Raw genomic sequence first — 27,834 nt, forward strand, 5'->3', positions numbered from 1 at the left:
TAAATTAATCATTGTTTATTTGTCAGCACGCTGGAGAGGTTCCAACCAACTCAATGCACCATAGTACACATGTCAATCAAGAGCTCTGTCTGGGCAGTCCCAGCAGATGTCTTCTATATGGCTATACACAGACAAGTTATATTTGCATGATTTTGCATAATTAATTAATCATTTCTGTTTTCTTTCATTCATGTGACTGACCAATACTGGTTCACAACATGTGACAGACCAATATCTCACGAGGCTTCTTATGTCTAAGCTGAGACCTTGAAACTGAGATATCTTTCGTTCATTCTCAAAACAAGGTCTGGGCGTACTGCGAAATTGCGGATGCTGATAGTGAGGATTTGTTCAGCCACTTGCATGAACACAGAAATTGGTCTATAGAACAGCACATAGATAGAACACAGAAAATAGTTATAAGAAAAGCACAAACATTATAATTCCATTACACACCCATATAAGTGCTCTGAGTGAGATGCTAACAGAGCGTGCGCAGTCTGTTTTCTAGGCTGTGCCTCTTATGGAAAGTTTTCTTCTGAATGATTAAAGTTGAGCTGGGAGTCTGCAATGGAGCAGCATCCACACTCCTCCTCACATCGTGACCTGCTTTAGATAACACACAGATCTCATAGGACCGCCATAGATAAATGCAACTAATAATACCAACACACATACTCTAGCTAATGACACACATGTAGTTTAGCTAATGGCATGTGTGTGGGATGAAAGTGTGTGTGTGTGTGTGTTCTTGCTCAATTAAAAAGACTGTTATGGAAATGTTGGAAGTTGGTTATAGGAAAGAACTCCCAGGTGCCACACACACACACACACACACACACACAAACACATACTGCCATACTCCTCAAAGCCCTGACACCACTCTTTCTGCCAAGTGCAAACCCATTTAGTTTGTATTTTCCGCAGAGATTTTGACCAGCTTGCTGTTGAAGTCTTATCTTAATCCTTTGACTAGTGTGTGTACATAAAGTGTGTGTGTGTGTGTGTGTGTGTGTGTGTGTGTGTGTGTGTGTGTGTGTGTGTGTGTGTGTGGTGTGTGTGTGTGGTGTGTGTGTGTGTGTTTCCATGTGTGTAGCAAAACTTTCCATGATATAAGAGGCACAGCCTGGAAAATAGACTGCGAACGCTCTGTTAGCATCTCTCTCGGAACGCTTATATGGGTATGTAATGGAATTTTAATGTTTGTGCTTTAATGTTGGTGCGGTATGATACAACAGGTTACCAACATATTCAAATCATACCATGGCTATAATTTAACATAATTCAACATCCACTGAAGTAAATAGAGGTTAAATAAAGTAAACGTCAAATGTATTTTAAAAAGCAGCTAGCAGGTTTACTAGATAGCTACAGTAGTTGCTGTGGAATAGTTTAGCTAATAAAACCGTCAGTCCTAGCTTACTATAAAAAATGAAATAAAAAATCAACAATACCAATACTGTTTTCAATTTGACTTTCACATTCAAAAGCAGCTCAAACAAATCTTGTAAAAATAAACTATAGAATTGAATTGTACCGTGCAAATATACTGTGCGTTATAGGGAAATAATGCACGCTCTAGAATGCCCTTCAAGCCAATCAGAAAGGGGTATTTCACAATGCCATGGTATAACACTTAATTATGTTCATATGTCAAACTGCAATGTAGCGTAGTTCATCTCAAACATTCACTGTGTGACATCCTATGTGTGTGTTTCAGAGAGTTTGGACAGTTGGCTGTGGAGCTGCTGGACCAGTCATACAAGCAGGACGAGCAGATGGCCATGAAGTTGCTGACCTATGAGCTGAAGAACTGGAGTAATGCCACCTGCCTGCAGCTGGCCGTGGCCGCCAAGCACCGTGACTTCATCGCCCACACCTGCAGCCAGATGCTGCTCACTGACATGTGGATGGGACGCCTGCGCATGCGCAAGAACTCTGGGCTGAAGGTCAGAAGGGCCAGGGGTCACACGGTGCATTGTCTAAATGGGGTTTCAGAGGTTGACCATCTGACTGACAGACATACTTATGGAAGTAGATTTTATTGTAGACTACTGTAGATTTTAATTGAAGGTGAAGCATTACCATACCCAGCTGGAAAAACGTGTTGCAATTACCCTGTTTGACCCACTGGGCATAATGGCTAATGATATCCCATATTTGAGCTGTCGTTTGACCATTCCTAACACTGTTCATCTTGATTTACTCACCTACAGTTACACTGTAAAGGTTTGTGCTATTACTCAGCCCAGGCAAGTAGGTTAGCCAATGAGTTGGCTGAGGTTTGACAGCATACAGCTGCTTAGGTCATGAAAGGGCACAGTCATTTCTTATTTTGAGTAGCTGTGCATGGGGCCGCTGGTTGGTTGTGTGTAAGAAGGATCAAGGATGAATCCAGGTGCAGTATAGAGCTGGTTGGTAAACAGACACACTCATGACCTACAAAGCCCCACCACACACACCTCCCTGTCTGGGTTGTATTCACTAGACACCAGACGGAAGAAAACAGACTGAAACAGGAAGGCACTACCTGAACTTGTCCATTGAGAAACGCTTGTTTTCGTATTTTGTTGCAAAATGTTTTTCTACGGTGAGCACTAATGGATACGACTCTGGCCTGCTGCCGCAGACCTGAAACAGATATCTCCCTCCACAGTTTAACGACACTTCCCTTTACATCCCACTCCCTAATACCCCTCTCTCACGCCCCTCATCCCCCTTTTGTCTGACTTTCATGTAGTGGAGGTGTTAACAGCTTGATTATATCCTTTATCCCCTGGCTGTGTGTTCTTCTCATTTCTCTGCTACTCTAACCATCTCTAGCTGTCTGAGCTAATGCCTCTTTAATTGATTCTCAGATAAGCTCGCTCGTCTCCACTGCATCAAACACGCAAACTATCTCACTGCACGTCAGCCATAGCATTATGCAATTTCACAGTGACGAGCTCCAAAATAATATGGACATGTGGGATACGAATGGTGGTGTCTGTGTGTCTGCGTGTATGTGTGTATTTGGGAGTGTGTGTGGCGTGGATGTGTGTGTGCTCACCTGTGTCTTTATACAGATCCACTGGTTCAACAAGACATTTGAGCAACTTTTAACATCAAAGTTGCAAGATGTGAGGAATTTACCATAGTATGGGTATTACCATGGGTATTCATAACATTTGTTTTGGGAAGAATGGAAAGGAACAAGTTTGTCACTTGATCGGCGAAAACACTGACATGCATTGGAACCACGCAATATGACCATAACTCTCCCAACGTCGTGCCACGTGACAACTTTTGAAGCAGCGTCCCTGTATCTGTTTGTGTGTATTGCCCCTCCATGTGTCTAACTCCAACCCCCTGTCCAGGTGATCTTGGGCCTGCTGCTGCCTCCGTCCATCCTGAGTCTGGAGTTTAAGAACAAGGATGAAATGTCGTACATGCCTCAAGACCAGGACACCTACCTGCAGGAGAAGGAGGAGGAAGAGCCCGAGCCCGCCAAAGAAAAGGAGGAAGAGGACATGGAGTTCACAGTAAGATCCTACTGTGAGACGCAGTACAACTCTGTGGTGAGAGCACCCACCTCAGCCCTGCCTTCAGACTATACACATGCAGGCTGCGTCTGAAATGGAAGCCTATTAGTATTCCCTACTATATAGGGAATAAGGGGCCATTTCGAACACACCCTTAGCCAGCTCCTGCCCCTCAACTAAACAAAATTCGAAGCACAGTTGCCCCTGCCCAGATTTTCATGGCCAGATATATTTTCAACCCCCCCCAAAAAAAAAATTGTTCAGGTTGGATCCAAGATCTGTGGTTAAGGGGCGACTTCTATGTCCAGCTTAAAGTACACACACTTTAGTCTCTCTCTCTCTCGCTCTACTTTTTCTCAATTGCTAAAACACAATTTCTGAAACCTTGCTCCAAACCTCATCTTCAAGCACTATTTACATAACCTCTGACTCCTCTCGCAAAATGAAACATTCGCCTCAAAACAGTTTTACCTGTGTTCAGAATCAAACACTGCTCTCAAATCATAAACAAGGTGATCAAAATGATATACACTCTCAAGCAGTCAGTAAACAATACACCTGAAAAATAGAAAACACATTCTCGGGGAGAAGTACATTTTTAATCAAAAAAAATATTCATATTTTTCTGTCATTGTCTTTTGATGAACGAAAACATGTTCTATCATAGTAGCTCAAAATGGATCAGAAATTACTACTCTGCTTTGCTCTTTGCAATTTTGTTTTTTGTTTTTCCTCCTCCTTGTACCCCTATTTTTACAGTACTGTACCCTGCAGCAGTCAGTGCTGTTAATAAATGGAAAGCACAATGTTCAGGGCCATAAAATGTGTCCATTGTACAGTATACAGCCTACAATGCACTGTACTACAGTATACAATACTAAAAGGGACAAAAATCAAAGGAGTAAACATGTGATCAGTGTGCTTCTTCTTGTCTTTGGGCTGGGTCAGGCCAGAGCACTTTGTCGACATCACAACCAATATTGTCCCTCCTGAGGCAACGGGGGAAGAAGCCTCTTGTGTGCCGTATCCAGCCCTGACATGATTCCTCACCTATATCACCACAGGCTAAATCCATGGCTTGCAGCAGATTTACTCTGGTGTAGGGTTGTCTAACATACACTTTACATCTCCAAGAGGAGAAAAACTCCTCAATCGGATTCAGGAAAGGCGAGTATGGAGGGAGGTACAAGTTCATAAACTGCCCATTGATGTTAAACCATTCCCTTACCTGAGCAGCTCGGTGGAAACTGACATTGTCCCACACTATGACATAGGTGGGAATGGGATTCTCATTTAGCTCTTGACCCTGCTGCTCTTGAAGCTGCTGCTCAAATAAAATATCTCTTAGATTGGCAATACATCTTAGAAGGTGCTGGGTGTTATATGGCCGAGTGTAACATGGTGATGTAGAACACCATGGTTGCTGATAGCAGCACAGATTGTGACATTGCCACCTCGTTGACCAGGGACTTCAACAATGGCCCGCTGTCCAATCATGTTTTGGCCTCTCCTTCTCCTCTTTGTTAGATTGAAGCCTGCTTCATCGACAAAGATGAACTCATGGGGTCTGTCCAAGGATTCCAAGTCAAATATTGTCTGTGTAGAAATACAACATACTGTATGTCGGATTTTGTAAGTCGTACAGAGACAGTGCTATACTGTAGAGTACAATTAGGCTTCTGATTCACATACATTGTATGTACTGAAGAGTAACGTCATTCACATAGTATGTGTTAGTACTGTAGACAATCTGGATTACAGTACATGTTTCTGAATGTACACTTACTTGCACATACTGAGCTCGCAGTTCTTTCAACCTTGGTGAGTTGTGCTCAAAAGGTACTCTGTATACTTGTTTCCTTCGCATCTTGTTACGATGGAGGACACGGTCAATTGTGGAAATGCTCACACTGTCGAATCCCTGGAAGTGTGTGTTGTCTTGTATCACTCGTTCCTGGATTTCTCTGAGTCGTATTGCATTATCTTGAAGGACCATGCCAACTATAACGGCCTCTTGCTCCCGAGTGAATATAGCTGTCCTTCCACCTGCATGTGGCAGCCTTGCAATTCTACAAAAAGTAGTTGTGCAGTTACAAAACATATTCATGCAGTACAATACATACAGTGATTAACTTTACAAATGTCTATTGAAACAGCTGCATATAGTGTAGTACAGTAAATTTGCAATTACAAAAATACAGTAGTATCCTGTACCTGTTCTCTTCTCTGAATGTCCTTACTATGGTGGACACAGAAAATCGGCTCAAATTGGGTTGCACTCTAAGTCCTGCTTCCCTCATTGTCAGTCCATGGACAAGAACATAACTATAACTATAACTGTTGGTCTATAACTGTTGCTCGAATTTCATCAGATACTTCCACTCTTTGTCTTCCTCTTCGTCCTCCTCTTCCTCTTTCTTGCCATCCTCTTCTTGCCCTACGCACTCGTCCTCGTCCTCTCACATTGTTTCTTCTATCCATTCTCAGACTTTCTTCTTCCCACCTTCAACAACCTGTTTGCTCTCTGAACTGGCTTATATTGGTTGTGTTGCATCATTTGAAACAGGTTAAATCAATTTTGAGTGGTTGTGTTCAATCAATGACATATGTTCTCTATTTGTATTTGATTGTTGCCACTTGTGTTTACCAGTATGGATGACATGTGCATTGGAGTGCAGAATGTGTTTTGAGAATGAGAATGTGTTTAGAGTTTTGCTGAAAAGTCTAAGTGAGACCTGCAAATTGTGTTTTACCATGTGAAATGGTTTAAGGTATTGACAACAGACTGCATAATTAGCTATATGAGTCCAGGCAACTGAGAACTTTGTTCAGCCAATGGGTTTTAGTGTTTCAGAAATTGAGAAAAACTGTAACAAACACACTCCATTATTATTGTCCCTATACACTGATCCAAGCCTAGTCCCTACCCTATTACGGCCAACCAGAGGGGCAGTAAGAACAGCTCTGCCCTGCCCCCAAACCTACCTGTCGTCCCGCTTCTCATTTCCTGTGGTCGCGGCCGAAGACGTGGTTGTGGAGTTGTAACGTCTCAGTCTGTTTTGCCGCCCTAGGCTCGTTGTGTATGTCTCTCTCTCTCTCTCTCTCTCTGTGTCCCTCTCTCTTTCCCCCTCTCTTTTGCTTTCCCTCCCTCTCTGTCTCTCTTTCCCTTCCCCCATTCTCTCTCTCTCTCTCCCTGTTCCTTTCACTCTCTTTGTCTTTTCCCCTCTCTCTTTCCCCTATCTCGCTCCCTCTCTCCCATTCCTAGCCAAGGTATTACTAGAGGTACAGTACCATATGCGACTGCTGCCCCTCATTTTCACCAGTGGCGCTGGCATCCGCGCATCAACTTGCATGCTGCTAAGAGAGAGTGTCGCTCATCTGATTTACGGCAGCAGCTTTAAGCTGCTCAGGTTACTAACTGTGCCTGCCTGCCTGGTCTACGCTGATGCACAGTCTGTGGGTGTGTCTGAAATGGCACCCTATCCCCTGTGTATTGCACCGCTTTTGACCAGGGCCTGGTTTCGCAAAAGCATCTTAAGGCTAAGTTCATTGCTCGAACCTTCGTAGGAGCATCGTTAAATCTCAGAGCTGTTTCCCAAAACCATCGTTGTTGACGTTGCACTTGAAAGCGTTCGTAATCGAACGCCTTCCTCAGACCACTCGTAGAACAGCGAAGTGCGTCGTCAGATGCCTTTTTGCCCTCCCACGTTCCTATACACAGAAGATCTCTGCTAAACATAGAATCACATGGTTTATCCGCCTCTCTGTGACTGTAACAACTTCTGAACTAAGTTGACTACAAATAAGAAGATGCTTCAAATTAAAACTGAGATAGGTGCATTCAAATATAAATAGCCTAGGCTATGGGCCTATTTCAATCATATTAAAATACTGTTAATCGTTTGAGTTCCATTGTGTTACTTGTATGATGAAGTCTGTAATTGGTCTTAATAAATGTTAATATGTGTAGCCTAACGTGCACAACGACAGAATGCCTCAACGAAGCACTTACCAAACGTTCACTCTGCGTGGTGTTTTGGGCCGTTGTTGGAAAGATGCATTGATAAAACACTCGCAAGGCTAAGTTCCATCGCTATCGGGAAACCGTGCCCAGGGTTTGAACACCCTCGCTTAATACAGAACTGGCAATTGGTGACTCGGTCCATCTAAATAGACATTGCGGTACATATTGTCATCTGCATTTAGTCAGCCAGCCGGCGCAAAAACTCATTGGGAACAGGAATTTATGAGAATGCTGATGAGAGAGTTCTTCGACAACCCCCCAAAAAAACTCTGCCAAAGGATTACATCTGGCCATGAGCTCTTCCGCTTGCCGTTGTGAGCTGCTGGTTTCTGAATGTTCAAACGCAGAGCAGAACCGAACTATGTCTCAGACAGGTTCATACAAATACATGCTATGCTACATATGCTATGCTACATACATCGGTATTGTATTGCAAGTCATCCTCCGATGCCTCCAAAAACACACTGTAATCCCTGACACTCCCAACCCAGATGCAGTTTAAATGTGCATGTTGGCATGGCATTGTGATTTTCACATGCATCTGGCTCTTTCATCGCGAGGTGTATCTCCCTTTTCCCAAAACATGCAATACAATACAATAAAATACCACTTGCTGACTCCTCAGCGGTGTGTTGTGGTATGGGCATCCATGATCATAACCTCTGGGATTTGACACTCCCTGTCATGGATGACAAACTGTGTTACTGTGAGTCCTAGAAATGGACGTCAGACATCTTTTTTCCTCCTTGCTGTCATCTCTCTTCTTTGCTTTCTCTCTCTCTCTCACTCTCTTTTTCTCTCTCTCTCTCTACTGTCCGTCACTGTCGTCTGAGACTCGATCCGTAAGTGTTTGTCTCCGTCATATGTGTCATCATCCTCACCAGCACTCAATGTCCCTAACATGCAACATTCGGAATGAGTTTGCCTGTGCTTGCTTATGCTCTAAAGTGTACTGTAGGAACAGCTCTAATGCTCTTTAATTTGTTTCTTCTCTCTCTCCTGTATCTTTGTATCTCTCTCCATCTCTTTCTTTCTGTCTCTCTGGGTGGGATGCCCCAGGCCATGCTGGGTAAGGTAAGCACGGAGGCATCTCGTAAGAAGGGTGTGGGGGAGGTCCAGAATAGACACCGGCTCATCCCCATGGGCCGGAAGATCTACGAGTTCTACAACGCTCCCATCGTCAAGTTCTGGTTTCACACAGTGAGTCTGCTGTCAGGGTGTGTTGCTACCTAGAACCATAGGGTTTTCTGAATTCAAAAGATTTCATGTAGAACCTTACCCCTTCACAATTAACCCTTTTGAGAACCCAGTGAATAGATGCGGTGTGTGACCCAGGGCTTGCTTCTGTGTCTGTGTGCATTGTCTGCGTGCATCGTATCTACAGGCTGGACATTTTAATTTGGCAATATCGATGTCTTCATCTTTCATGCTGCCTATTTCAATCTGCCGATCCAATGAAAAAATCGCAATCACTCCCTAGCAGGCAGGGTTATCTCGTATTCATGGAAGTAAAAAAAGGATCACTTAATGGAAAGCCGTTCTCTCCCTCTATCGCCGTGTCGGTCAGAAAATCCCATGTAAAATGTATGGATTCATTTTAGCGTCAGATGCTCGGTCTTGTCACGCTGTATTGTACTTTTTAGCTCCCTGCAGTGGGATCCAGTTCAGTCAGCAACATTACAACCCTGCATCCTACTTCTGGCTTGCCTCTGAAACTACACAGGGACACGCTACACAGGGACATTGCCCTGTGTAGGGTGCTGTGTTTCGGATGAATTGTTAAACGGGTGTTCTGACTTTCTGTGATCACTAAAGGTCCCATGGCACTTATTGTAAGAGTAGGGGTGTTAACCCTGGTGTCCTGGCTAAATTCCCAATCTGGCCCTCATACCATTATGGCCACCTAATCATCCCCAGTTTCCTAATTGGCTCATTCATCGACCCTCCTCTCCCCTGTAACTATCCTCCTGGTTGTTGCTGTAAATATGAATGTGTTCTCAGTCAACTTACCTGCTAAAACAAATTCTGTAGAAAGTTTTTGAGACTGGAAAGGGTCCACTAACTAGACTAGTTCATAAAGCAGGCTCCATGAGGTCACTACATTACATGCCTCACCTCTGGATTGTCTTGAGACTCTAAAGGTTATACCATTGTGTACAGTAATGGGTACTAAGAAATCTTCTGCCTATACCGCAGTGCAACCTAACTTTTTTTGCTAAAACAATTTGATTGCCTTCTAAGACTACTCAAAGGGGCAATCAGCAGCTGCCACATCCATTTTTTAGAATTGATCAATTAATGATACTGTATATGCCCATTGATTCTCAAAGAATATCATTTATGAACGCCTCATGTGTTTAGTTCAACTGTCATACCATATCAGAACCCAAAATATAAGCTTGTTTTACTCCAATGTTTAGTAAACATTGTAAATGTAAATGCTTTACAAAAAAAAATGCTTCAAAACATGCTTACCTATAATTTTGATATCTTGCATGGTCGGTCCTTGCTTCCATTGCTATGTCTATAAATGTGAGAGTGGTTACATTTCTCCAGTTCCACCGCTCAGCTCTTTACCAAAAGTGGTGGGGAATCCGCTTTGTTATTATTTCGACTGCAGATGGCCCCATTAAGACCAACCTCCAACAACCTATGTCATCTGTAAGACCCTCTGGATGCAGTGAAAACCCCCCACGTGCTCTGAGAGGCCCTGACACTGTGTGTTTGTCCCCAGATGGCCTATGTGGCGTATCTGATGCTGTTTAACTATATTGTGCTGGTGAAGATGGACCTGTGGCCCTCACCGCAGGAGTGGATTGTCATCGCTTACATCTTCACCAATGGCATTGAGAAGATGAGAGAGGTAGGGCAGGGCACACACATGCAGAGAGATGACTGAACTCATGAAGTTCTCAATACAGTCAAACATACGCACATTTGATTCATAACACAGATAAATGCTAGAGGGGGGGTTGCACATTTTTAAGTGTGTCAATCTAGTCAGTTAACCACAGATTTTCCAATGGTCAAGATCAAATAAAATACATGAGCAAAAAACAATGTATATAAGCGTTCATTACTGTGTCCAAACCTTTACCCATTTATGTAGAACAGTCTTCAGGATGCTCTGTGACCTTTAATAAATGGGCTCACACTGCCCTCTTATGGCGAGCACACTGAAATGCGTCTCTCTCTCTCTTTCCCTCTCTCTCCTGCTCTCTCTCCCTCCATTCCTCCCTCCTTGTCTACCTCCCCAGATTCTGATGTCGGAGCCAGGGAAGCTGTTGCAGAAGGTGAAGGTGTGGCTCCAGGAGTACTGGAACATCACGGACCTCATGGCCATCCTTATTTTCTCCGTGGGCATGGTTCTCCGTCTCCAGGAACCGCCATTCATGAGCTACGGAAGGGTCATCTACTGCGTTAACATTATCTATTGGTACATCCGGCTGCTCGACATCTTTGGCGTCAACAAGTACCTGGGCCCATATGTCATGATGATCGGAAAGATGGTGAGAGGGTGGGATGTGCCACTGGCTGTGTCCCGATTCTCTGCACTTGCACACTCCGTGTCATGGATTTAAAAATGGTTGAAAGTCCATACAGTCATTGCTTACACCAAGCCAATCTACACACAATACCCCATAATGACAAAGCAAAAATAGTTTTTTCGATTGATTATTTATTACAAATAAAAACATGAAATATGACAATTACTTAAGTATTCAGACCCTTTACTCAATGCTTTGTTGAAGCACCTTTGGCCCGTGATTGCAGCCTTGAGTCTTCTTAGATATGACAATAAAAGTTTGGCACACCTGTATTTGGGGAGTTTCTCCCATTCTCCTCTGAAGATCCTCTCAAGCTCTGTCAGGTTGGATGGGGAGTGTTGCTGCACGGCTATTTTCAGATCTCTCCAGAGATGTTCGATCGGGTTCAAGTCCGGGCTCTGGCTGGGCCAGTGTCCCGAAGCCACTCCTGTATTGTCTTGGCTGTGTGCTTAGTGTCGTTGTTCTGTTGGAAGGTGAACCTTCACCCCAATCTGAGGTCCTGAGCACTCTGGAGCAGGTTTTCATCAAGGATCTCTCTGTACTTTGCTCCGTTCATCTTTGCCTTGATCCTGACTAGTCTCCCAGTCTCTGCTGCTGAAAAACATCCCCACACCATGATGCTGCCACCACCATGCTTCACCTTAGGGATGGTGCCAGGTTTCCTCCAGATGTGGCATTCAGGCCAGATAATCTTGTTTCTCATGATCTGAGAGTCTTTAGGTGCCTTTTGGCAAACTCCAAGCGGGCTGTCATGAGCTTTTTACTGAGGAATGGCTTCTGTCTGGCCACTCTACCATAAAGGCCTGATTGGTGAAGTGCTGCAGAGATGGTTGTCCTTCTGGAAGGTTCTCCCATCTCCACATAGGAACTCTAGAGCTCTGTCAGAGTGACCATTGGGTACTTTGTCACCTCCATGACCAAGGCCGTTCTCCCCTGATTGCTCAGTTTTACAGGGCGGCCAGCTCTAGGAAGAGTCTTAGTGGTTCGAAACTTTTTCCATTTAAGAATAATGGAGGCCACTGTGTTCTTGGGGACCTTTAATCCCCAGATCTGTGCCTTAACACAATCCTGTCTCGGACAATTCCTTCAACCTCATAGCTTGGTTTTTGCTCTGACATGCGCTGTCAACTGTGGGATCTTTCCAAATCATGTCCAATCAACTGAATTTACCACAGGTTGACTCCAATCAAGTTGTAGAAACATCTCAACGATGATCAATGAAAACAGGATGCACCTGAGCTCAATTTTGACTCTCATGATAAAGGGTCTGAATACTTATGTAAATCAGGTATTTCTGTTTTTTATTTTTAATATATTTGCAAACTTTTGTAAAAAAAACTTTGTCGTTATGGGGTTTTGTGTGTAGATTGCTTTTAGAATAAGGCTGTAACGTAACAAAATTTTGAAAAAAGTCAATGGGTCTGAAAACTTTCCGAAGGAACCATGTAGTGTAGCTATAAATATGAATGAGTTATATCAAGTTCCTTTTATAGGGAGTCGAAGTCCTGAGTATGTGTTCGGCACATTGTGTCCTGACAAAAGCCCTTAGCCTCAACTCTATTCTGTCTTTGCTCATGAATGATCAGCGAGTGTGTTATAACAGTGTCAAGAAGACTATGTGAGGGGAGGAATCAAAGGACAGAGATGTCTGTTAGCTTCCCATGTCTGAGAGAGCTGTTTGAGATTACAACATAACACACACATCACTTTGATATAGTAGCAGAAAACCAGCACAGAAGTGGCTAAAAGTTGTTTTTCCTAATTAAGGAGCAGTCAGTCAGCTAACATTCTCCCTGTCTCCCTCTTCTCACCCTCTTTTTTTCTCCTCCCTGCCTCCCTCCCACTCCTTTTTTTGTCTCCCTCTCAGATGATTGACATGATGTACTTTGTGATAATCATGCTGGTGGTGTTGATGAGTTTTGGGGTGGCTCGGCAGGCCATCCTGAACCCCAATGAGGACCCGTCCTGGATGCTGGCTCGGAACATATTCTTCATGCCCTACTGGATGATCTATGGAGAGGTGTTCGCCGACCAGATCGACCGTAAGCCCACATGGGGGGGTGGGGGGGGGGGGGGGTGGGGGGGGGTCGAGAGCACGGAGTGTAAGGCTTACTGCCTCAGGGTGCACACACAAACCCACACACACGCACACTCATCAGACTAGCTGAAGTCATCCAGGTGCTGAAATGCCACACACTTGGAATCTCTCATGTCAGTCCCTAGTTCAGGGGGAACTTTATTAGCTCAAAAAAAGACATTGGTGACCTGGTTCGTTCTTATTCACACGGGTCATGCGAATGCAATATTGCCATAAAAAATACCCATATTCAATTTTCTGACAAAACCTGAGGACAGATCACTAAAAGATCACCTTATCTCATTGATAAGGTCAGGTGATGTGTAACAGCAGGTAACATTGCTTAGTAATTTAGTCATTGACTGAAATAAGATATATGATTGCTCTCTGAATACACCATCAGTTTTGTAAGAGAGTGTGTGCGTGCATGTTTGAGAGTGTATAGAATGGAAGGACTAGCCCAAAGCGAAGAGATCTGAAATAATGCTGTCGTTCTTTGTTTCAGATGTGCATAGTAGGAAGCTAAAGCACAGGCTGAATTCAAAACTCTGGATGGTCGAAAATCAATTTCGAGCTCATGGAACCTGGCGTAATAATGGTCCATACCAACATTGCTGTGTTCAATCAGAATGCCAGTAAATCGATAATTAGACCCCTCCCCGTCTCCTCCCCTCCCTACACCATTCCAGCCTCACTGCCATGCCATCACTGAACCCTCGTCAAGGGGCTGCTATTTAGTCAGACATGCACATAGAGATGGATAGAGGGTGCACTTGCCGCAAAGTCTGTTTTAGCATGGGCAGCACCATTGAAGGTTTTTGCCATTTGTATGTAGTGAACTGGGTGGGACTTCTAATGGGTTGAGGAGGGAACCCAGAATCCCATCTAGGTCAGTAGAAGGGATGAGCCAATGTATTACAGTACCAGTCAAAGGTTTTGACACACCGACTCATTAGAGGGTTTTTCTTTATTTTTAATATTTTCTACATTGTAGAATACTAGTGAACACATCAAATCTATAAAATAACACATATGGAATCATGTAGTAACCAAAAAGTGTGAAATAAATCAAAATATATGTTTTCTTTTTGAGATTCTTCAAAGTAGCCACCCTTTGCTTTGATGACAGCTTTGCACACTCATGGCATTCTCTCAACCAGCTTCATGAGGTAGTCACCTGGAATGCATTTCAGTTAACAGGTGTGCCTTATTAAAAGTACATTTGTGGAATTTCTTTCCTTCTTTATGCATTTGAGCCAATCATTTGTGTTGTGACATGGTAGGGGTGGTATACAGAAGATAGCCCTATTTGGTAAAATACCAAGTCCATCATTAATTTAAGACATGAACGTGAGTCAATCCGGAAAATAACAAGAACTTTGAAAGTTTCTTCAAGAGCAGTTGCAAAAATCTTCAAGCGCTGTGATGAAACTGGCTCCTGTGAAGACCGCCACAGGAAAGGAAGACCCAGAGATACCTCTGCTGCAGAGGACAACTTCATTAGAGTTACCAGCCTACCAGCCCAAATAAATACTTCACAGAGTTCAAGTAACAGACACACTTTAACATCAACTGTTCAGAGGAGACTGCGTGAATTAGGCCTTCATGGTCGAATTGCTGCAAAGAAACCACTATTAAAGGAAACCAACAAGAGGAAGAAACTTGCTTGGGCCAAGAAACACAAGCAATGGATAGATTTTTGGTTCCAACCGCCGTGTCTTTGTGAGACGCAGAGTAGGTGAAAGGATTGATCTCCTCATGTGTAGTTCCCACCGTGAAGCATTGAAGAGGAGGTGTGATGGTGCTTTGTTGATGACACTGTCTGTGATTTATTTGGAATTGAAGGCCCACTTAACTAGCATGGCTACCACAGCATTCAGGAGTTATACGCCATCCCATCTGGTTCGCGCTTAGTGGGACTATAATTTGTTTTTCAACAGGACAATGAGCTAACACACCTCCAGGCTTTTTAAGGGCTATTTGACCAAGGAGAGTGATGGTGTGTTGCATCAGATGACCTGGCCTCCACAATCACCTGACCTCAACCCAATTGAGATGGTTTTGGGTTACATGGACCACAGAGTGAAGGAAAAGCAGCCAACAAGTTCTCCTTTAAGACTGTTGGAAAAGCATTCCAGGTGAAGTTGGTTGAGAGAATGCCAAGAGTGTGCAAGGCTGTAATCAAGGCAAGGGTGGCTACTTTGAAGAATCTAAAATCTAAAATATATTTTGATTTGATTAACACTGTCACTTGTGTAGAGAGGAGTAGGCAGGAGGCAGTCGCAGGTTTAGAACTACAGAATTTATTTAAGCACCATAGATCAAAGTGGGACTAAACCCAAACGCTGTTGTGCTTAAAGTATTTCTTCATAAACAAAAAGGCACAGGGCGAACCCAAAGTGCAAAATATAAAGTACTCAGGAAATAGTAGGAGAGATTCCTCTCAGGAAAACAAGTAACATTTACAATGACCGACAAAGACAAATGGCAGAGGGAGATTGGGGATTGGAACCAGGTGTGTGTAATGATGACGAGACAAGATCGGGGTTGATGAGTGAAGGCTGTTTGCCAGCAGTCGGTTCGGCATTAGCTAGAAGGCCGGCGACACCGAATGCCTGAGCTGGACAGGAGGGGGAGCCAAAGCGAAGGCTGGTGTGACAAACACTTTTTTGGGTTACTACATGATTCCATATGTGTTATTTCATAGTTTTGATGTCGTCACTATTATTCTGCAATGTAGAAAATAGTGAAAACAAATAAAAACCCTTGATTGAGTAGGTGTGTCCAAACTTTTGACTGGTACTGTATACTCCTGAAAAAACATTCCAGCACTTCAGGTGGCAGTAAATCACCAACCTTCACGTTGTGCCTTTTCAGATTATACACACTCCTGCACAGTAGGTGGAAGTCTGCACCTTTTTAGTTTCTTTATGGATCGCCAATAAACTCATAGAATAAGAAGAGATGGCAATAGCCCTCAGTGGCGCTGCCAGTTAATGACCTCCGCCCATACTGTCACAGAAGCGATCAAATGCAAAGATAGGTGTGTCCTCTTTTCCAACTCTATGGATAAGCATGCAGCACGACACGCTGACAGGTCAATAACTGTGTTTCATGGCAGTAGCATTCTTATTTGGTTTCATTTGGTTGATTTATTGATTTATTTTGATGACACTAAATCTCAAAGGAGACTGTCATTGCTCCTTTGACATTTTCATTATTTTGTTTTATTTTGGAAAAGTAAGTTTGCCAGTAAACTCAGTCCTTCACTCATGTCATTTTTCGCAATCCCTCAACGCCAGCTCTGCTTTCACTAGAACAACAGGACTGCAACATCGACAAAATGAAATCTAGACACCCACACTCACAATAATGATAATAATAATACAGGTCAACATGATACGCAAATACTCATACAATAAATACAACAAAATACACACACACACACACACACACACACACACACACACACACACACACACACACACACACACACACACACACACACACACACACACACACACATCATTCAAAAGCACAGTTACATATACAGTACACACCTACAGAATGTCAAAAGCACTCCTAAACACATACAGATGTAGGATCTTAATTTGCTCACTCTTTTGTTGCTGCACAGCAGGAAATGCAAACTTGGAGTGTATTCGATATTTAAAAAGTATTCTAAAGATTTTAATTTCCACTTAAAAATGTCAGACCTGATTTGCCATATCAAAAAAATGTATCAAACTCCATAAACAAATGTCTATTATAATCCACGCAATAATTTACATTTCATTTTGCTGCAGTATTACTCCCCGGCTGTATCAAACTGGTTCAAATGAAGATCCTACATCTGTATGTACACAAGATCTAATATTATTCTCTATTCACACACACACACACACACATCATACCCTTTCATCTACGGCAATCTGTTTTTTCACGTGGTTCAGTTGTCAGATTTGTTAACCCAATTTCTTTGAGTGTAAAAATGCGAGATAAAGAGAAAGTTACTTCAGTTCTCCACCTTTGGGCTGCCTTGTGTGATCAATTGAAATCCAGAGATACGTATGAATAGAATGATTATATAATGATTCATAGGCAAACAAACAAATGAGCATCCAAAATGAAAGTGCTGAGTGTCCCCATTATAAGCCACAGCAACTGAACCATCACTGATGGAAAAAACATATGATGTATCTTAAATACATTTCAATTACTCTGTAGTATAATCATTATTCAGCTAGGATATGGCACACATATGTGACAATATATTTTAAACATCAATGCCATGTTTAAATATATTGGGAATGCAAGTTATTGCCATGAATATATTTGTTTCTATATTTTGAGATACACATTTCAGCACATAAGACCTTTCCATTCTAGAGCTCACTCCTTCCTATCCCCTCCAAAAAAAATATGCATATATATACAGTATATTATGCCTCTTGTTTGTTTGCAAAACTTGAAGTATTTGTTGGCCTGTTTATTTGTTGGTTTGTTTATTTTAGATGTTAACATAATGATTGTTTGTTCTGTATGATTGCCTGGGTTTGCTTGTATGCATTGTATGGTGACATATTCCTTTCATTTGATTGTGTCTTCATCTTTTATGTTGGCTTGCTTGTCCTGGTCTGTATGTTTATTCGTTTTGGCGCGCAATTGGCACAAATGTTTGCATTCATTTATAATGTTCCGTCATAGAAACTCTCTACAGGCTACCCATTTATTTTGTCATAGTTTGTCTTTGTGACACCTTGAGTAACATCCTGAACCTGTGGTTGTGTCATTGTGCTTAGCTCCGTGTGGCCAGAATATCACCGCGGACGACGGGCATGTTGTGATTCTGCCGCCATGTAAGACGGGAGCCTGGATCGTTCCTGCCATCATGGCCTGCTACTTGCTGGTGGCCAACATCCTGCTGGTCAACCTACTCATAGCTGTCTTCAAGTATGTGCTCTCTTTCTGTAGACATACTGCACTCTCTTTATGCCCACTCGGTTATACATACCAGGACCTTGTCCAGAAACGACCCCTTAGCTCCTACACCCCATCCCCAAGACACTTGTGGAGATCTGAGAGGATTTGACAGGTTTAAATACATTGGTAATGTATTTGCTTAAACCTGCCAAATCCTTTCAGCTTGACAAAATTCCTTGGAGGTAGGATCTCTGGGTGTTTTCTCTGGACGAAGACAAAAATGTGCATGGGATAGGTTTATTTTACTCTCCCTCACCCACATAATTTCTCGGGGCCCTTGCACAACATACTCATATATCACCCGAGTTAGTTAGCTACGTAGGTCATTTCCATCTGTGATCCTTGTTAGTTTTATATAGCCTAACAAGTGAGCGGTTAGGACTTTGATTAGTTATAAACAGTGCATAACCTGTGCTGTCTTTTGAGTGCAGATGGTAGGCTTTCAAATATATAATATGACAGCTGTGTGTAACATGACAACTGCAGTTGCTTAAGTGCTGTTAAATTGCAGCCAAGGTGGCCCATGGCAGAGCATACTGTAGCATATACACACAATAAGATGTTTCATCTCTTATTGAGAGCCATTATAGTGATCATTTACTGTTATTGTGCCTTATTGCCCTCTGTGTGAAATACTGTAGTAAGAACGATCCCCTCCGCATTTCTTGACTTCTTGACCAAGAAATGCAAATGGAAGAAAAGTTCTAATGCAAATAGCGGTGTAGTGTAAGGAACATACTGTTTATACATCTCTGTTTTACTGGCATTTTTGTTCAAATGTAAATGTAGGAAGATTTTTGTGATCTTAATAGTAGTAGTAGTTGATGTTGTAGTAGTAGTAGCAGGCAAAGTTGTAGTAGTGGCTGTAGTGGTACAAGTTATGGTGACTGTAGATAAGTAGGTGGTATGGTTGAAAGAGGGGTTGAGTGTTTCAAAACATGGCCTTTAAGACATCTTCATAGAAACACATGCATAAAACATGTTGCAACAATGTTTGGTAAATAAACCAAGCTGTTGCATTCTTGGTTGGTTTGACATTTGGTTGTTTCTGTCTGTTGTCATAGCAACACCTTCTTTGAGGTGAAGTCCATCTCCAACCAGGTGTGGAAGTTCCAGAGATACCAGCTCATCATGACCTTCTACGAGCGGCCCATCCTACCCCCTCCCCTCATCATCTTCAGTCACATGACCATGGTCCTCAAGCACCTGTGCTGTCGCTGGCGGAAGCACGACGATGAAGAGAGAGATTATGGCCTTAGTGAGTACATGGGCTAGGCCTGATACAAATCCTTTAGAAATTGTACATTTACATTTGAGTCATGTAGCAGATACTTGCATCCAGAGCAACGTGCAGTTAGTGCATTCATCATAAAATAGCTAGGTGGGGCAACCACATATCTCAGGTTTTGGAAGACGGACAGGGACTCTGCTGTCCTAGCTTTAGGTGGAAGCTGGTTCCACTATTTGGGTGCCAGGACAGAGAAGAGCTTTGACTGGGCTGAGCAGGAGGGGTGGGAGTGGGAGGGCCAAGAAACCAGAGGTGGCAGAACGGAGTGCTCGGGTTGGGGTTTAGATTTTGAGCATAGCCTGAAGGTAGGGAGGGGCGGGGTGATATGGGAGAGCTTGGAAAAGTTGAACTCCAGGCAGGCTGCGCTGTTCTGGATAAGTGGCAGGGCTTTGATTGCACAAGTGGGGAACCCAATCAACAGCAAATTGCCTGAATTAGGACATTTGCCACTTCCTGTGTGAGGTAGACTCATACTCTACGGATTTTGTTGAGCATGAACCTGCTGTTATGGTGCGTGAATGAGGACCCAAAAGCGAATTAACAAAACAGAGTTACTTTAATGACGAAACACACGTAGGCTCAGATGGACAGGCAGATTCCGACAGGACAGGACAAGGTTAGATGAACAGGCAGATTCCGACAGGACAGGACAAGGTTGCAGCAAACACGACGATAGTCTGGTTCAGGCATGAGTAACACAAACGAGAATCCGACAAAGACAGGAACAAAAACAGAGAGAGATATAGAGGACTAATCAGAGGGAAAAAGGGAACAGGTGGAAAAAGGGGTGACGAGGTAGTTAGGAGGAGACAAGGAACAGCTGGGGGAAAGAGGGGGAGAAAAGGTAACCTAATAACGACCAGCAGAGGGAGACAGGGTGAAGGGAAAGGACAGAAACAAGACACAACATGACAATACATGACAGTACCCCCCCACTCACCGAGCGCCTCCTGGCGCACTCGAGGAGGAAACCTGGCGGCAACGGAGGAAATCATCGATCAGCGCACGGTCCAGCACGTCCCGAGAGGGAACCCAACTCCTCTCCTCAGGACCGTACCCCTCCCAATCTACTAGGTACTGATGACCACGGCCCCGAGGACGCATGTCCAAAATCCTACGGACCCTGTAGATGGGTGCGCCCTCGACAAGGATGGGGGGGGGGGGGGGGAAGACGAGCGGGGGCGCGAAGAACGGGCTTGACACAGGAGACATGGAAGACCGGGTGGACGCGACGAAGATATCGCGGAAGAAGAAGTCGAACTGCGACAGGATTGATGATCTGGGAAATACGGAACGGACCAATGAACCGCGGGGTCAACTTGCGAGAAGCGGTCTTAAGGGGAAGGTTCTGAGTGGAGAGCCAAACTCTCTGACCGCGACAATATCTAGGACTCTTAGTTCTATGCTTATTAGCAGCCCTCACAGTCTGCGCCCTATAACGGCAAAGTGCAGACCTGACCCTCTTCCAGGTGCGCTCGCAACGTTGGACAAAAGCCTGAGCGGAGGGAACGCTGGACTCGGCGAACTGAGATGAGAACAGCGGAGGCTGGTACCCGAGGCTACTCTGAAAAGGAGATAGCCCGGTCGCAGACGAAGGAAGCGAGTTGTGGGCGTATTCTGCCCAGGGGAGCTGTTCTGACCAAGACGCAGGGTTGCGAAAAGAAAGACTGCGTAAGATGCGACCAATAGTCTGATTGGCCCGTTCTGCTTGACCGTTAGACTGGGGGTGAAAGCCGGAAGAGAGACTGACGGAAGCCCCAATCAAACGGCAAAACTCCCTCCAAAATTGAGACGTGAATTGCGGACCTCTGTCCGAAACGACGTCTGACGGAAGGCCATGAATTCTGAAAACATTCTCGATGATGATTTGTGCCGTCTCTTTAGCAGAAGGAAGCTTAGCAAGGGGAAATAAAATGAGCCGCCTTAGAGAACCTGTCGACAACCGTAAGAATAACAGTCTTCCCCGCTGACGAAGGCAGTCCGGTGACAAAATCTAAGGCGATGTGAGACCACGGTCGAGAGGGAATGGGAAGCGGCCTGAGACGGCCGGCAGGAGGGGAGTTACCGGACTTAGTCTGCGCGCAGACCGAACAAGCAGCCACGAAGCGACGCGTGTCATGCTCCCGGGTGGGCCACCAAAAACGCTGGCGAATGGAAGCAAGCGTACCCCGAACGCCAGGGTGGCCGGCTAACTTGGCAGAGTGAGCCCACTGAAGAACGGCCAGACGAGTAGGAACGGGAACGAAAAGAAGGTTCCTGGGACAAGCGCGCGGCGACGGAGTTTGAGTGAGTGCTTGCTTTACCTGCCTCTCAATTCCCCAGACAGTCAACCCGACAACACGCCCCTCAGGGAGAATCCCCTCGGGGTCAGTGGAGGCTACTGAAGAACTGAAGAGACGAGATAAAGCATCAGGCTTGGTGTTCTTAGAGCCCGGACGATAAGAAATCACGAACTCGAAACGAGCGAAAAACAGCGCCCAGCGCGCCTGACGCGCATTAAGTCGTTTGGCAGAACGGATGTACTCAAGGTTCCTATGGTCAGTCCAAACGACAAAAGGAACGGTCGCCCCCTCCAACCACTGTCGCCATTCGCCTAGGGCTAAGCGGATGGCGAGCAGTTCGCGGTTTCCCACATCATAGTTACGTTCCGACGGCGACAGGCGATGAGAAAAATACGCGCAAGGGTGGACCTTGTCGTCAGAGAGGGAGCGCTGAGAAAGAATGGCTCCCACGCCCACCTCTGACGCGTCAACCTCGACCACGAACTGTCTAGAGACGTCAGGTGTAACAAGGATAGGAGCGGATGTAAAACGATTCTTGAGGAGATCAAAAGCTCCCTGGGCGGAAACGGACCACTTAAAGCACGTCTTGACAGAAGTAAGGGCTGTGAGAGGAGCTGCCACCTGACCGAAATTACGGATGAAACGACGATAGAAGTTCGCGAAGCCGAGAAAGCGCTGCAGCTCGACGCGTGACTTAGGGACGGGCCAATCAATGACAGCCTGGACCTTAGCGGGATCCATCTTAATGCCTTCAGCGGAAATAACAGAACCGAGAAATGTGACGGAGGAGGCATGAAAAGTGCACTTCTCAGCCTTCACAAAAAGACAATTCTCTAAAAGGCGCTGGAGGACACGTCGAACGTGCTGAACATGAATCTGGAGTGACGGTGAAAAAATCAGGATATCGTCAAGGTAAACGAAAACAAAGATGTTCAGCATGTCTCTCAGGACATCATTGACTAATGCCTGAAAGACAGCTGGAGCGTTAGCGAGGCCGAAAGGAAGAACCCGGTATTCAAAGTGCCCTAACGGAGTGTTAAACGCCGTCTTCCACTCGTCCCCCTCCCTGATGCGCACGAGATGGTAAGCGTTACGAAGGTCCAACTTAGTGAAAAACCTGGCTCCCTGCAGGATCTCGAAGGCTGAAGACATAAGAGGAAGCGGATAACGATTCTTCACTGTTATGTCATTCAGCCCTCGATAATCTATGCAGGGGCGCAGGGACCCGTCCTTCTTCTTAACAAAAAAAAACCCCGCTCCGGCGGGAGAGGAGGAGGGGACTATGGTACCGGCGGCAAGAGCTACAGACAAATAATCTTCGAGAGCCTTACGTTCGGGAGCCGACAGAGAGTATAGTCTACCCCGGGGGGGAGTGGTTCCCGGAAGGAGATCAATACTACAATCATACGACCGGTGTGGAGGAAGAGAGGTGGCCCTGGACCGACTGAACACCGTGCGCAGATCGTGATATTCCTCCGGCACCCCTGTCAAATCACCAGGCTCCTCCTGTGAAGAAGAGACAGAGGAAACAGGAGGGATAGCAGACATTAAACATTTCACATGACAAGAGACGTTCCAGGAGAGGATAGAATTACTAGACCAATTAATAGAAGGATTATGACAAACTAGCCAGGGATGGCCCAAAACAACAGGTGTAAAAGGTGAACGAAAAATTAAAAAAGAAATGGTTTCGCTATGATTACCAGAGACAGTGAGGGTTAAAGGTAGCGTCTCACGCTGAATCCTGGGGAGAGGACTACCATCCAAGGCGAACAAGGCCGTGGGCTCCCTTAACTGTCTGAGAGGAATGTCATGTTCCCGAGCCCAGGTCTCGTCCATAAAACAGCCCTCCGCCCCAGAGTCTATTAAGGCACTGCAGGAAGCTGACGAACCGGTCCAGCGTAGATGGACCGACAAGGTAGTGCAGGATCTTGAAGGAGAGACAGGAGTAGTAGCGCTCACCAGTAGCCCTCCGCTTACTGATGAGCTCTGGCTTTTACTGGACATGAAGTGACAAAATGACCAGCAGAACCGCAATAGAGACAGAGGCGGTTGGTGATTCTCCGTTCCCTCTCCTTAGTCGAGATGTGGATACCTCCCAGCTGCATAGGCTCAGCACCCGAGCCGGCAGAGGAAGATGGTAGTGATGCGGAGAGGGGGGCAACGGAGAACGCGAGCTCCTTTCCACGAGCTCGGTGACGAAGATCAACCCGTCGCTCAATGCGAATAGCGAGTTCAATCAAGGAATCCACGCTGGAAGGAACCTCCCGGGAGAGAATCTCATCCTTTACCTCTGCGCGGAGACCCTCCAGAAAACGAGCGAGCAAAGCCGGCTCGTTCCAGCCACTGGAGGCAGCAAGAGTGCGAAACTCAATAGAGTAGTCTGTTATGGATCGATTACCTTGACATAGGGAAGACAGGGCCCTGGAAGCCTCCTCCCCAAAAACAGATCGATCAAAAACCCGTATCATCTCCTCCTTAAAGTCCTGATACTGGTTAGTACACTCAGCCCTTGCCTCCCAGATTGCCGTGCCCCACTCACGAGCCCGTCCAGTAAGGAGAGATATGACGTAGGCGACACGAGCAGTGCTCCTGGAGTAAGTGTTGGGCTGGAGAGAAAACACAATATCACACTGGGTGAGGAACGAGCGGCATTCAGTGGGCTCCCCAGAGTAACACGGCGGGTTATTGATTCTGGGCTCCGGAGATTCGAAAGCCCTGGAAGTGGCCAGTGGATCGAGGCGGAGATGGTGAACCTGTTCTGTGAGGTTGGAGACTTGGGTGGCCAGGGTCTCAACGGCATGTCGAGCAGCAGACAATTCCTGCTCGTGTCTGCCTAGCATCGCTCCCTGGATCTCGACGGCAGAGTGGAGAGGATCCGAAGTCGCTGGGTCCATTCTTGGTCGGATTCTTCTGTTATGGTGCGTGAATGAGGACCCAAAAGCGAATTAACAAAACAGAGTTACTTTAATGACGAAACACACGTAGGCTCAGATGGACAGGCAGATTCCGACAGGACAGGACAAGGTTAGATGAACAGGCAGATTCCGACAGGACAGGACAAGGTTGCAGCAAACACGACGATAGTCTGGTTCAGGCATGAGTAACACAAACGAGAATCCGACAAAGACAGGAACAAAAACAGAGAGAGATATAGAGGACTAATCAGAGGGAAAAAGGGAACAGGTGGAAAAAGGGGTGACGAGGTAGTTAGGAGGAGACAAGGAACAGCTGGGGGAAAGAGGGGGAGAAAAGGTAACCTAATAACGACCAGCAGAGGGAGACAGGGTGAAGGGAAAGGACAGAAACAAGACACAACATGACAATACATGACACCTGCATGATCGAGTCACTGCTTAGATGTTAGAGAATTACAGGGTGTTGTCCAGGGTCACGCCAAGGTTTGTTTCACTCTGGGAGGGGGACACAGCAGAGTTGCCAACCATGATGGAGATGTCTTGGAGCAGTCGAGCAGAGGAGCTCCATCTTGTTGAGGTTGAGCTTGAGGTGGTGGGCCGACATCAAAGCTGAGATATTTGCCAGGCACTCGGAGAAGCATGTCGCCACCTGGGTGTCGCATAGCAATGATAGGAGAGACCATGTGAGTTATATGACGGAGACAAGTGACTTGGTGTATAAAAAAGAGGGCCTAGAACTGAACCCTGGGGGACACCAGTAGTGAGAGTACGTCGTGCAGATACAGATCCTCTACACGTCACCTGGTAGGAGCGGCCTGCTAGGTAGGATGCAATTCAAGAGTGTGCAGAGCCAGAGACACCCTGCCCTGAGTGGGTGGAGAGGAGGATCTGATGGTTCACGGTGTCAGGATGAGAACAGAGAAGAGACAGTCAGCTTTGGCAGTGCGGAGAGCCTCTGTGACACAGAGGAGAGCGGTCTCTGTTGAGTGACCCATCTTTTGGCCTGACTGGTTAGGGAGGGATAGAGAGAGAGTTGGTCACACACAGCACACTTAAGTGTTTTGCAAAGAAAAGAAAGAAGGATTCCGGTCTGTAGTTTAACGTCAATGGGGTCGAGGGGATTGACTAGCCATTTTGAAGTCAGAGGGGATGCAGCCAGTGGTCAGTGATGAGTTGATGAAGGAAGTGAGGAATGGGAGAAGGTTTCCAGAGATAGTCTGGCGAAGGGTGGAGGGGATGGGGTCAAGTGGGCAGGCAGGTTGTCGGGCGGCTGGGCCTCACTAGTTACAGATTTCATCTGGAGAGAGAAGGGTGAAAAAGGTCGAGGCGTAGGGTAGTTTTGAGTGGGACCAGTGGACTCAATAGACTGAGTGAATGAGGAGCGGATGCTGTAAACCTTCTTTTCAAAGTGGTTGGCAAAGTCATCTGCAGGGGGGTATTAAACAGGGAGGAGAAGGTGGAAAAGAGTTTCCTAGGGTTAAAGGCAGAAGCTTGAAATTTACAGTGATAGAAAGTGGCTTTAGCAGTTGATACAGAGAAAGAGAAGGTAGAGCGGAGGGAGTGAAAGGATGATAGGTCTTCCCGGAAGTTAAGTTTTCCTCCATTTTTGCTCAGCTGCCCACAAACACGCAATGAGTCACTCAGCCATGGAGCAGCAAGGGAGGGCCGAGCCAACCGTGAGGAAAGGGGACAGTCCTAGTCATAGAATGCAGAAAGGGAGGGGAGTAGGTTTGAAGAGGCAGAATCAGGAGACAGGATGGAGAAGGATTTAGCAGAAAGGAGAGATGATTGGATAGAAGAGGAGAGAGTAATGGGAGAGAGAGAGCGAAGATGGCGGCGGTGCATGACCATCTGGGTAGAGGATGATTGGGAAGGGGTGGAGGAGAAGGAGACAGAAAAGGTAACAAAGTAGAGATCAGAGACCTGGAGGGTGTTGGCAGTGAGATTAGTAGGCGAACAGCCTTTAGTATAAATGAGGTCAAGCGTATTTCCTGCTTTGTGAGTGGGAGGAGATTGGGAAAGGGTGAGGTGAAAAGAGGCAAGGGGGGGAAAGGTGGAAAGAAAGTAATCCAAGGCAGACGTCGGGAGGTTGAAGTCACCGAGTACAATGAGCGGTGCGCCATCATCAGGAAATGAGCCTATCTAGGTGTCAAGCTCATTGAGGACTTTAAGGGCAGCTGGTGGGCAATACACTAAAACCTTTCCCTGTAAATTTACAGCATTTACTGGCAGCAGAGTTGCCAACTTAATAATGTAATTTTGCTTTACAGCAGAGATGAGGTAATATATTTTAGAGTAAGGAAAATAGTATTGTAAAATGTATTACAGCATCTCTACTGTAAAGCAAAATTACAGTATTAAGCTGGCAACTCTGGTGCCAGTATAATGCTGTACATTTACAGTGAAATTCTCCCTGAAATCTAAATGTAAGAAAAACAATACCTAGTGAGATATACATGGTGGAGGCTCAATCAAGCTAGTCGTTTTCATCACTTTTTTATGTAATTCTCGCTGGCACCAAAAGTTTAAAAAGTGTTGATAGCGGGCAGAATGCGGTCAGACCATTAAATAATTGGCATATACATTAATCTTACAGAATTTCCACATGGGCCTATTTAATGACGGGCCTCCCGAGTGGCGCAGTGGTCTAAGCTGTGCCACTAGAGATCCTGGTTCGAGTCCAGGCCCTGTCGCAGCCGGCCACAAACGGAAGACCCATGGGGCGGCGCACAATTGGCCCAGCGTCGTCCAGGTTAGGCGAGGGTTTGGCTGGCAGGGATGTTCTTGTCCCATCGTGTACTAGCGACTCCTGTGGTGGGCTGGGCGCAATGCACGCTGACACAGTCGCCAGGTGTTTCCTCCAACGCATTGGTGAGGCTAGCTTCCGGGTTAAGGGGGCATTGTGTCAAGAAGCAGCGCGGCTTGGCTGGGTTGTGTTTCGGAGGACACACAGCTCTCGAGCTTCAGTTCTCTTGAGTCCGCACTGTAACTACCAATTGGATACCACGAAATTGGGGAGAAAAAGGGGTAAAAAAACAGAAACTTGTTTTTAACTAGAACAGAAGAATTTATAACAGACTTTTTCAGATATAACATAGTTACAGCAGATCCCCTTTGTGTGGGGTACTTTTAAATGTGCCTTTAGAGGCCATGCAATTCAATACTCGTACTTAAAGCAAAAGCAATATAGGTC

At 45.4% G+C, this 27,834-nt stretch overlaps 1 protein-coding gene across 1 annotated transcript in view; it reads left to right on the forward strand.

Moving 5' to 3' along the window:
- LOC139389305 (transient receptor potential cation channel, subfamily M, member 3) overlaps positions 1–27,834 on the forward strand; it is a 286,121-nt gene that overhangs the window by 249,352 nt on the left and 8,935 nt on the right. The window contains 10 exon segments of the mRNA XM_071135930.1: positions 1,721–1,949; positions 3,357–3,557; positions 8,605–8,745; positions 10,280–10,408; positions 10,803–11,054; positions 12,961–13,135; positions 13,676–13,773; positions 13,775–13,805; positions 17,973–18,123; positions 19,218–19,411. Coding sequence (XP_070992031.1) covers positions 1,721–1,949; positions 3,357–3,557; positions 8,605–8,745; positions 10,280–10,408; positions 10,803–11,054; positions 12,961–13,135; positions 13,676–13,773; positions 13,775–13,805; positions 17,973–18,123; positions 19,218–19,411 — 1,601 coding nt within the window.

Source organism: Oncorhynchus clarkii, chromosome 30, assembly GCF_045791955.1.
Source record: "Oncorhynchus clarkii lewisi isolate Uvic-CL-2024 chromosome 30, UVic_Ocla_1.0, whole genome shotgun sequence".
Lineage (NCBI taxonomy): Eukaryota > Metazoa > Chordata > Actinopteri > Salmoniformes > Salmonidae > Oncorhynchus > Oncorhynchus clarkii.